Source organism: Siphateles boraxobius, unplaced genomic scaffold (assembly GCF_051911475.1).
Source record: "Siphateles boraxobius isolate OS27281-9 unplaced genomic scaffold, OSU_SipBor_1 12, whole genome shotgun sequence".
Taxonomy (NCBI): domain Eukaryota; kingdom Metazoa; phylum Chordata; class Actinopteri; order Cypriniformes; family Leuciscidae; genus Siphateles; species Siphateles boraxobius.
The window spans coordinates 33,112,501-33,125,000 of record NW_027508722.1 but is presented as its reverse complement, the minus strand read 5'-3'; the positions used below and the strand labels follow the sequence as shown (position 1 = coordinate 33,125,000).

The 12,500-nt window shown below is 37.3% G+C and overlaps 1 protein-coding gene across 1 annotated transcript in view; it reads left to right on the top strand.

Moving 5' to 3' along the window:
* Nucleotides 1-6,651: 6,651 nt before the first annotated feature.
* aoc1 (amine oxidase copper containing 1) overlaps nucleotides 6,652-12,500 on the top strand; it is a 5,957-nt gene continuing 108 nt past the window's right edge. The window contains exons 1-5 of the mRNA XM_077218695.1: nucleotides 6,652-6,785; nucleotides 8,488-10,032; nucleotides 10,184-10,472; nucleotides 10,571-10,703; nucleotides 12,137-12,500. The exon at nucleotides 12,137-12,500 is cut by the window's right edge and continues 108 nt beyond it. Coding sequence (XP_077074810.1) covers nucleotides 8,496-10,032; nucleotides 10,184-10,472; nucleotides 10,571-10,703; nucleotides 12,137-12,406 — 2,229 coding nt within the window. The 5' untranslated portion in view covers nucleotides 6,652-6,785; nucleotides 8,488-8,495 and the 3' untranslated portion in view covers nucleotides 12,407-12,500. The remainder of the gene's footprint in view (nucleotides 6,786-8,487; nucleotides 10,033-10,183; nucleotides 10,473-10,570; nucleotides 10,704-12,136) is intronic.

Genomic DNA, 12,500 nt, shown 5'->3' with positions numbered 1-12,500 from the left:
AGGGTTATTTACATACATCAGGGATTCAAACAGCGCGCTTTTCGGCGCCTCACACTTTTTTCACGTCAGTTTTGGTGACTTGGGTCTTATTATAATTTCACAAAGTCATCTGAAGCCATTCCACAGCTTAATGTGAGGGACAGAAGTCCTTTTACATCATTAAATTAAAGTTTACGGAAACTCGTTTTCCCTCCTCTGCGGCTGTCAATCATTCTCCATTCAGTATTCAAACAGTATCTGTAGATAAAAGGCTGTGGAATTGCATAAAATTACTTTATTTTGTGTATTTGTATATTATGTTTGTTGCTGTTTTTAAACGACTCGCTACCGTGCCTGTTAGCACAAGGACTATGAATCGGCATCAAACGCACAATAACTGGAATTTAAAACTGTGAAGAAGCAAATGATCAATAAACTGTTGGACAGATATACACTAGGGCTTGTGCGCTCGACATTTCTTCGCTTTGTGCCGTGAACTTTTAAATGCGCACTTGTGCGGCGCTGCACACTGTGACTCCATGTTGCTTTGAGCACATCATTCTGCGCCCGCGATGCGCATACGCACTTTGTGCGCTCTGGTTGCTTGGAAGCGTTCGTGGTTTTGCGCACTGAAAGATTATTAAAAGCCTATATATTTTTTTATACCTATCCTGCGCAATACATTTAAAATAAGTATAATTTAATTGTATATTATTTATGTGTAGTGTAGTGTAGTGTAGTGTAGTGTAGTGTAGTGTAGGCTATATAAATATATACACTTCTGAATTCTTGACATTCATATATAAATATAAAATTGTGAAATGTATGATTGCATGATTGAATTTTATAAGAGTACTAATAGTAATTTGTTTTTATTATCATGTTTAGTTTTAATAAAATTATTATCATTAAGTTTATTAAAAATACATAATACATTTATGTAATATTTAAAGGTGTTAACTGTAATCTTACACTGCAAAATGATAACTTACAAAGGATTCAATTCATCACAATTATGTATATTTGCGGCGGTGCGAGGGCTTCGATAAACTCTCTCTTTTTTGACCATACATGTGTTTGCATCCCTGATACATCTTTATACACAGCTCAAATTTCATTTGTCACCTTTTGATAATTTCCATAATTATATTGGAGATTTGATGAATTATTTGTCCAAATTATTGTCTGGTACTTTATATCGTAGTGAACAAAAACACGTTAAATTTTTTTTCCAAGTTACGATACCATTATTTTTTTATGTTCTTTGATAGTTCAAATCATCCAGTTTTTTTAAAACCTTTTTTCTTGGTTATGCAAGAATTAAGAGAATATTCTATTTTGCAAACATTATGGGAATGTTACTTTCGAAACAGTTGCAACATAAAAATAAATTAAAGAAAACGCTAGATGAACGTCCAACTAAAATGTTTCAGGGAAAAAAAGAAATGTTCTTATGAATGTTGTATAAATAAAGTGTTTGTGCTAAGGTTTTAAGAAAATTATTAAAAAACAGATAACTTTAAATAAATGTTATATAAACATTGGAAGAACTGGAAGAATGTTTCTTCATAACTTTCCCTTTTAGCTACATTTAACATAAAATCTCACAAAATGTGAGACATGCTTTTAAAAAGACAATGATGCAGGACTATAATTATGAAATATAGTAATTAGTTGCAGTTTTTACCTCAGTCAGAGCACAAGAGAGTCTACACAAACTGATTCCTTCGTCGCTATTTATTTCCAATATATTCCAAACTCATAAAGCAGTGGATAAGTGTCAGTGTTCACTCTCCTCCAGGTGTAGAGCAGCTCTTTGGTCGGGTTATGTGTAGGTTGGCAGGTTTTAAATGGCGATGAGTGGACGGGCTCTATGGTAACATGTGGAAAGCGTGTCATTGGTGGAAAGTCTGAAGGGTCACAGCTGTAGATGCATCCATTAGTCCATCATTTGGTGACGCCAATGTTCAATGCCCCTCCATCCCAACCGTGAGTGTAGATCCCTCTGATGGAGGGCTGTTTGTGCACGTCTAATCCTATAAAGACTCACTTTGGTGGAAGGATTTCAGGGGCGTTTATTTAATAAAGTAAGTCAATAGGTGAGGAGCAGGGGGCATGTAAACGCCACCAACGTCTCTGGCCTGAGCTTGGAGAACGAGATCTGGGGGTTTCCAGACACAAACACAGCTGCTACCGTACAACATTTCCCTGCAATCTGAGAAGATTTCCTCTTCGTTTTACCGCACGTGTCTCTTTAGGATGGTCTTAAACTATAGAAATGTGTGTATTAAATCACACTATTGAGGAAGAACAGCATAAAGAGCAGAATATGTCATCCCATCCATCAGAACCAGAGAACGTGATCTGAAATTTGAAATTGATTATGTATTTTATTCTTTTTTGTGTGTGTGTTTTAGCATATTGGTTGGTTACTATTGCACTGAATTACTGAGTGGTGGAGGTGTGAAACACAATTTCGTTTTTATGTACACCATGAAAATGACAAATAAAGGAATCTAATCTAATCAGTACACTGTAAAAAAGTTATAAATAAAGCAAAGGTCCCATTTAATGCAGCAAGAAAGAAAAATGTTTTCTAATCAAAATATCTGGACCATTGAAATATGATAAATTTACCTGAGAATCAAACCAAGGTAGTTTGTTTTACAAGAAATACTATTTCAGTCTAATTCAGTTTGATTCAAATGTTTTGGTAACACTTTACAGTTAGCATGAACTAATAATGAAACTGCACTTTTACAGCATTCATTAATCTCTGTTAATGTTAATTTCAACATTTGATAATACATTGTGTACTGTACATACAGTGAACTAACATGAAAAAACAATGAATGACTGTATTTTTATTAACTAACATTAACAAAGATTAACAAATACAGTAACAAATGTATTGCTCATGGTTAGTTCATGTTAGTTAATACATTAATGTTAACTAATGAACCTTATTGTAAAATGTTACCAATGTTTTTTATTTGTGCTAGTAATTTCTGATTGAAAAGTGTTACATTTCAAATCCTACATTATCGTTTCTTATTGTGTTAAGAAACACAATATTCTGCAATTATATATATATATATTGCAGAATATTGTGTTTCTTAATGTTATGATGTAGCCATGATGCTTGGGGAAAAAACAATAAAACATATTCAAATAATGAGCAATAAATCAGAGTTAAATAAAACTTGTTTATAAAGACTAGGTTTAATAGTCCTGCTGGCCTTTCTTTTGGGTTTTTAACCAATAGACTAACAAGGTTTAAAGTTCAGGGAAGAAGGATTTGGGAACCGGCGAACGTTAAACAAACTTTAATCCAAAAATAAACTAAACAGAAACAGTCGCAAACAAGTGAAGAAGTTCAAGAGCAAGCAGAAAAAACAAGCAGAAAAAACGTACAATCTTAAGACACAGATATAAAGTTGTTTTATTATTGCATTATCTTAATATTGCACACAACACTAACTAAAATCACCTGCTGATTTTTCTCACCAGGAACTGTTATTGTGAATCAATCCAAACTAACTTTATCTGGACAATAACTTTATTCTAGAGCTGCTGTAAAGCCTAAACAATCTCTGTTACTGTAATCTCCTATTATGACTGGAAAGCTGCTTTGAAACTCTATATTGTTAAAGTGCTGTATAGATGAAGGTGACTTGATTTGATAACAGATTACTGCTATCAGATGGGGATTTAAGTGTTTGTCATTAAACTCTCTGCAGGCCAGAATTATGAAAGACACAAGCTAATATTTAACAACAACAGCCTCATATTACATATATACTGATGTCAGATGTTTTTAACTGGTGTGAAACTAACAGTAACAGTATCAGCTGTACAATGTAATTCACTCCAGCTGTCAGAACTTTGTTTCTCTCTGTTGGAAATGTGTATATGAACTATATTGATTTAACTTATGTGAAATGCATTTTAAAGTTTCTACATCTGGGCTTTTGTTTACATTCCTTTTAATGTTATTATTTTCTTCAAAATGCCACAGCTATTAAGATACAATTCACCATAAATATTGGTGTTTGATTTAAAGTCACCCTGTAGTCAATAATTTTATCCCTTACAACTCATCTTTGATCACCAAAATGACATATTTAAATGTTTTTTCCTTGCCTTAAAAACACCTTAATTCAAGCTTTAAAAAAGCTTGAATGTAACTCGACACCCTTGCCTCATTGTGTTTATGAATATGCAAATGAGCCCCGCCTCCACTCACTCACTCACTCAGCTCAGAGATCCACTCGTTGACGATCACACGTTGATCTGATTGGTTATAACGGTACACAGCAAATGTCAGAGTGTTACAATCCCAGAGTTTTGACATTCAAACTCTGAGAGTTGAGTCCAAGAGTTCGGTGTTCAATAAACACTGTAAAAAGTGTAAAATATATACTATCAAAAAAGAGTTACATTTCAGTGCATGTCAGTGCTTTCGGTGCACTTTGCAGAGCTCATTATTTAACACTTGAAGAGTACAAATGTACTCTAAAGCTGGTCCTTTTTTTTTTTTTTTTTTTTACAATGTTTCAATAGTTTCCAACACCTGCAGTGTAAACCTAGAACTCTCAGTGAGTGTAAAATACTCAAAGTCAGTGCATTTTATGTCTGTTTTATTTAACAATTGGAGAGGGGAAAATGTACTCCCACAACTGGTCATTTGTGTCACAGTTTCAACGCTTTCAAACTTCAGTGGACACATTCAAATCTTGAAAACATGCATGTTTTATATTCAACAATACTTGACACAAAATGACTGTTGTGAAAAACAATGTTCACGGATGTTCAAAAACCACACCTCATACAAACACATGTACAGGAATCACATATTGGGTAATCTCTGTTAAAACCATCCTTAGTAAAGGAGGTAAAGGAGGACTGACAGTTGTCTGGTGTGACTCAGTTGAAGTCTTCAAAGCTGTAGAAACCAGATTATTAATTGTGGTTTTAAAATACTCTTTATTGTAAGAACATGACACACACTTCACATGTTCGAATTCTTTAAACCCTTCCAGCCATTTTTCCTTAACAAAATAAATATAGAAAGAAAAAAAAATATGCTTTTTTTCCGCCCAGCCCAGTTAGCTTTAGATTATATGCAATATGCAGAAATAATGCAATAATCTGCAAACCCATAATTTAGCATCAACAGCCTCAAAAATCGTACAAAAGTAAAAACACAAGTCTAAACATTAAATTAGAAGGTAAAACACACAGCCTACCTGAGTATTAACCTGTTGCAAGAAAACTTTGTCTTTGGTCAGACAATCACCCCATAGGACAGATTTCCATGAAACGTGAATTATGGATGTCCAGTAGAAATCTGAAAACTAAAGAAATAAACAATTCAAATTATGCAAGGGGTCAATAAAGCTCAAGCTAGAGATTGTAACAACACACCACATTATTTCTCAGTGTACTTGCTTACACACAAGGTATTATACATAGTGTTTTTGTGTATTAAGTCAAGTAATATAAACAAATTTTACAAATATGTAGGCAATAATCAGACATTTTCATCAGCCTTGGTGGGCATAGTAAGTTCTTACTTGCCGTTCGTTGAGAAGTGCTGGCCATCGCTCTTTCATTCTTACTGAAGGAACGGCTCTTCCTTCTTTGTGGAGGAATCAGTAATGTCATTGCAACTTTCATGCCCACTGCATATGCATTTCCACTTCGTTTAACCTGCGTGAATAACAGATCCAATTTAAAAGGGGTATCAGAACACTTAACGTTATTTTTCACAGAATTAAATATTTTCCACTAAAATAAATATTTATTATATATCTGGTACATTTTCAGTGTGACAATCAGAATGAGATGTGTTTATTTTGCGGGCCATTTCACTGTGTTTATATTACAATTACACCATTTTTCTTTACATATTTCAAGATTGTCGAAGTAAATAACTTACCTTCATTGCACAACACCAAACAAGAGCCCAAAAATCCGTTGAATTTGCCCAAGGTGGAACGAAGTGCTTGTGTTCTCCGCATGGGCCCGCTTGCTATCCTCTATAGTGCATGCGCAAATAAACCACATGCGCACATCAACCACAAAAAATAGGTAATGTCAACAGAGCAGAAACAATTAAGTAATATAATCTTGTTTTAACTAGCCAAAGTTAAAAGTGCATTATCTTTTAGTGTACATTCTGTATAAATCCACTATGATTAATGTTTTGTGTGCCTTCTAGTCGCACAGAAGGTAAATTCTAAGACAACCTAAGACAAATCTCAATTCAACATTTAAGCTACAATCTATAGTCTATAATTAAACTAAGACTGATCTTTTTATACCAGATTTTATCTACATTGGAGTAATTAGCTCACTATTTACAGAATACCAACTCTCAGTCAGTCCCTCCACTACCCTGGTTTGCATTTGCTTAGCTCATATATAGTCATTTATATATGAAAACTTCATCTAGGGTAAGGGGATGGGAAGCATTTTTGTGTCAAGTGCAGAGCCAATTCCACGTCCATTATCGGCAGTTCCTGACCATTAAACCAGCATGGCTATTTACACAGTGCCGTTAAGTGATGAAAATCACACTTTTCATGCAGTGTCATCTGCTTTTGTTCTTCTGAAGTTTTATGACCTTTTGCTGGCCAATCACCTTCCATTCAAGAGCAGTGGGTGGCTGATAAAAGCAGAAACATCACAGCATACGAGTCAGAAGAGCACTGCACCCACTGGCTGATCGAAGCAACACATTACAGCTGTAGCAGCTTTCAGGGAATTTATCAAGCTTGCAAACTTGGAAACAGTCACTGCAGGTAAGCTCATTCATTGATTTTTAATATGTGCTGTTATCATTTGTCGCTCCTTTTTATTCTAATTACAAGGTGATTCACTGGACCTTCATGCAATGGAGGGTTACATAATAGTGCAATTAAATCGACACTGCAGGAGAAAATGTTAGAAACAGGTTGTGACCAGAAAAAACAGGAAGACTGAAAAATGTTACAGCTATTGGGTGGCAGAAAATCAACGTCAGCTTCAAAACAGACCATTTCAGTTGGAGGACGACTGTGGGGTAGTAAAATACAATATAATGGTTCATCTGTTTTTCATCTTAGTCCGAGGAAGAGCGAGGTGTTGGCTCATGGCACCCTTTTATCTTTATTAGTATAATTTGGTACAGATTTTCTGTACAAAGTACGCATTGCTTCAAAGAGGGAGGCTCTAAAAATGTTAAGCTCTGCTAAAATTATATTGAAATGTTTCAAATACATACTTAAATACTTGAACATAGATAGATAGAATTACAGATAGATAGATAGATAGATAGACAGAAAGACAGACAGTCAGACAGACAGACAGACTGATAGACAGATAGATAGACAGACAGATAGGCGGACAGACAGACAGACAGACAGACAGACAGATAGACAGACAGATAGATAGACAGATAGACAGACAGACAGACAGACAGACAGACAGACAGACAGATAGATAGATAGATAGATAGATAGATAGATAGATAGATAGATAGATAGATAGATAGATAGATAGATAGATAGATAGATAGACAGACAGACAGACAGACAGACAGACAGACAGACAGACAGACAGACAGACAGACAGACAGACAGACAGATAGATAGATAGATAGATAGATAGATAGATAGACAGATAGACAGACAGAACAGACAGACAGACAGACTGATAGATAGATAGACTAAACAGACAGACAGACAGATAGACAGTCAGACAGATAGCTAGACAGACAGACAGACAGACAGACAGACAGACAGACAGACAGATAGATAGACAGATAGCTAGACAGACAGACAGACAGACAGACAGACAGACAGACAGACAGACAGACAGACAGATAGATAGATAGATAGATAGACAGACAGACAGACAGACAGACAGACAGACAGACAGACAGACAGAGAGATAGATAGATAGATAGATAGATAGATAGATAGATAGATAGATAGATAGATAGATAGATAGATAGATAGATAGACAGACAGACAGACAGACAGACAGACAGACAGACAGACAGACAGACAGACAGACAGACAGACAGACAGATAGATAGATAGATAGATAGATAGATAGATAGATAGATAGATAGATAGATAGATAGATAGATAGACATTTGAACAGACAATGTCAGTCTATGGGATATTTGGGAGTTTTGATCGTCCATTTGAGGACATATCAGTTAGAAAAGATTGCATATCAAGTCAGAAGGTGTGCAGAGTTTGGTGGTCATTGTTTTAAAGCTTAGATTTGCAAATTTTGTTTTTAGAAGACAGAGTGAATTTTTATGCTGATCTAGGCTGTTTAGTGCAGGTTTCGTGTTTGAGTAACTGGTCGACAGGCAGTAGCTGATAAACTAGCATGGCTGGTGTAGCTGTTTAAGGTTGATGGGGACACTAGCACACTTATTATAAACAAAGATTTCACCTGAAAACTAAAAAGATATGAGATGTTCTAAGAGTTTGTTTGTTCACTTTGCAGGGGCTAAGATGTGGTTCTCCTGGATTCTGCTCCTGGCGTCACTCGCAACATCCTCCGCTTCGTCAAGAGCACGGGAATGGGCTCAACACGGAGCTTTGATGTTTGCCGATCTCACTCCCAGAGAGATGAACGCCGTGAGAGACTACCTCTACTCCTGCAGCGAGCTGGGCCTCACCTCGGCGCGAGACAAGGACCTCAAGAAGAACAGCATTCTCCTTATGGAGCTGCATGTTCCCCGCAAACACGAGGCGCTCCGTGCGCTGGATAGAGGACAGGCGAAACCTTCCCGACAGGCACGTGTTGTGGTCCAGTTTGGGAACCAAATGGAGCCGAATGTAACGGAGTTCGTCGTTGGACCCCTGCCTTTCCCAAAGTCCTACCATTTGAAGACGTTCAAGGGTGAGCGTCTTATCCGCTTCGAGTCGAGGCCGATCTCCTCTGTGGAGTACGAGCACCTGAGTGGGGTATTGGAGAAAGTTGCAGCTAAAGCAAATAAGATTCTGCAGGAGAGCACCGGGTTTACTTTCGGCAACTGCACCGATCGCTGCTTGACCTTCTCGGACATCGCTCCTCGAGGTTTAGGGCCAGGAGAGAGGCGTACGTGGATCATGCTGCAGAAGTTTGTGGAGGGCTACTTCATCCACCCCGTGGGCTTCGAGGTCCTCGTTAACCACAAAGACCTGGATCACAATAATTGGACTGTGGAGAAGGTATGGTATAACGGACAGTATTTCGATAGTGTGGAGGAACTTGTGGAGAAATACGAGAAAGGGACGATCTCTAAATTCAAGCTGCCGGAGCATGACGAAGAGGATCTTTTCTCTACTTACATTCCCCGTGGACACATGAACACACGGACGAACATCCATGGAGCAAAGCTTGTCGAACCCCAAGGCCGCAGATTCCAGGTGGATCAGAACTTTGTGGAATATGCTGGGTGGTCTTTTGCCTATCGTGTTCGCTCTTCGGCTGGGTTGCAGATCTTTGACCTTCGCTTCAACGGGGAGAGAATTGCTTATGAAATCAGCTTGCAGGAAGCCATCGCTTTCTATTCTGGAGATACTCCGGCCGCCATGCAGACCAAATACATTGACGCCGGGTGGGCGATGGGCACCTCAGATTATGAATTGGCACCTGGGATTGACTGTCCAGAAATTGCTCATTTTGTAGACCTTTACCATTACTATGATACGGACAAACCTGTGCGTTACAGAAACGCTCTCTGCATCTTTGAAATGACCACTGCAATTCCTCTGAGAAGACACTACAATAGCAACTTCAAAGGAGGCTTTAATTTCTATGGAGGCTTGGAGAATCACGTTCTGGTGATCAGAACCACTTCGACCGTGTACAACTACGACTACATCTGGGACTTTGTCTTCTACCAGAATGGCGTGATGGAGTCTAAAGTGAGTGCGACTGGGTTTATCCATGCAACGTTCTTCACAGAAAACGGATTGAACTATGGAACCAGGGTTTACAACTATGTACTTGGGAACCTGCACACCCATCTAATTCATTACAAAGTGGACCTTGACATTGCAGGTGAGGAGTTATCAGTGTGCAATCTGAACTCTATTTCTCAATCTGATCTATTTTGTGATCTCTGTGCAAATTACAACACAATAGATGAAAATTGGAGCCGATTGCATAATGTGTTTCACTTAATAAAGACCTGCTCTGTCTCTTTTAACAGGGAGGGACAACAGCTTTGAATCCATTGATCTGAAATATGTTAACTTTACCAACCCCTGGAGCCCAGAACACACCGTCGTGCAATCAAAGCTGCATAGGACGCAGCATGAAACTGAACGTAGTGCTGCCTTCCGCTTTGGCAAGAAGTTTCCCAAATACCTGCACTTCTACAATCCCAATCAAAACAACAAGTGGGGGCATAAGAAGGGCTATCGAATCCAGTACAACTCACATGGTAACAGTGTTCTGCCCCGGGGCTGGAGGGAAGAAAATGGTATTACTTGGGCAAGGTAGGCTCTTGCAATTAATTCAAAAGTTATAAAACATTTGTGTATTTGCATTCTGTGGTGATTAGTTAAGCAAATCTTCATGATTTTGTTGAATGCAGATACCCACTGGCTGTAACCAGACACAAGGACAACGAGGTCACCAGCACTAGCATCTACACCCAGAATGACCCTTGGGAGCCTGTTGTTTCCTTTGAGGAATACATCCGCAACAATGAAAACATTGTTAACCAGGTACACAAATTGAGACTTGTAATTACTTGGCCTCCAGTTGCAAGTTGCAAATAGACCTTGCGCAGCCCAAACAGGTCACGTGCACTAAAAGGAAACACAATACAACATAGTCAGCATTTACACAGGTGAATAAATAAAATGCAATGACGATTAACTAATACCAACTATAAAAATATTTGAATGGCATCAATTTAAATAGTAACTATTCACAATTTGATATGCCAAACTGCCAGATTATTAGATATTTAATCAGAGGAACCACATGGCAGTAGGAAAAGGAAGTGATGTCATCAGAACTGCAAAAGACAAATGTTCTGAAAAACAAAACTGAATTCAGTGTCATAAACAACAAACAGATCACTGATAGCAGTGTTAATTTAGTATCAATATACTCCTATATTTTTTATTAATATTGTTAATTTATTAATATATTTTCCATTTTAATTTTAGTTTATTTTTTAGTAATTTTGTTGTCAACAAAAATAATTGTCATTTTGGTTGATTTTTATTTTTATTCTTTTTTTATATGTCTACAGTTTTTTTAAGTTAGACTTTTATTTTAGTACTAAAACTTTAATGTAACTCAAATTTTAAATGTTCCCTTGGCAACTAACTAACAATAAGTAAAGGGGTCATGACATGTATTTTTTTATTTGATCACTTGTAATATTAATAGCATTTTTTGCATAAGTTTCTTTCTAAACTCTGTATTACACTTTGCCTAGCTGACAAAACTGCTCCGAACAAACATATAATCCTCCGAACAAAAAACCATCCATTTGTTTCCGATGCTGGGATCCTTCTTTACAGAGACGCAAACCAGCTGTTTAAACTTCACTACTCCATTTGTCCTGTTGTCAACATGTCAGAAACTGAACACACATCTGTATACTGTATCAGTGTAGACAGCATCAGTGATTATAATGGCGATTTGCTTTTGTCCCGAAGCTCACATCCAGTGTAGGCAAATATCAGAACAACCTAATACCAGTGGGCGTGGCCTATGATGCGATGATGTATAACTATTCCTCAATGTCTTGTTGTGGAGGCGGGCATATGCGAATGTATTTGCCCTTGTGACGTCACAGATCCTGCAATAAAGAAATTAGCCATTTTTGGAGCTTTATTAAATAAATGCTTTTTTTTACAATGAGAAAGTTTTAAGCTATGAAACTTGCAGCATGTTAAAATAGTACAAAGACCTCTTATATATTTCACAGAATCAAGGTAAATTTGATTTCTCATGCCATGAACCCTTTAAGGTTTTATATCTTATAAAATATGAGATATATATCTTATTATTTATATATTAAAAATGTATTTTAATAGTTTTAGTTTAAGATAATAAGCCTGATTGGTAATAGGTAAATTACTAGATAAAGATATACAAGAATCTAAAAATGCACAATTGACAATTGCATATTTCTTTGCAGGATTTGGTTGCCTGGGTGACGGTGGGATTCCTACACATTCCTCATTCTGAAGACATTCCCAACACAGCAACTCCAGGAAACTCGGTGGGATTCTTCCTACGTCCCTTCAACTTTTTTGACGAGGACCCCTCGCTAGCGTCCCACAGCACAGTCATCGTGCGGCCCGATGAGAAGGGCCAGCCGAAGGTGCAGAGATGGACTCCAGAGGTCGTAGGTCACTGTGTCTCAGACAAGCCTTTCTTCTATAACGGCACATATGCAGGTGTCTAAACAGAGACCGAGCTCGTTTCATGTTGCAATGGTGTTTTTGTGCTGTATGTAAAATTTAGAAACAGCCGAGTTTATGGATTTAAATGCTAATTGT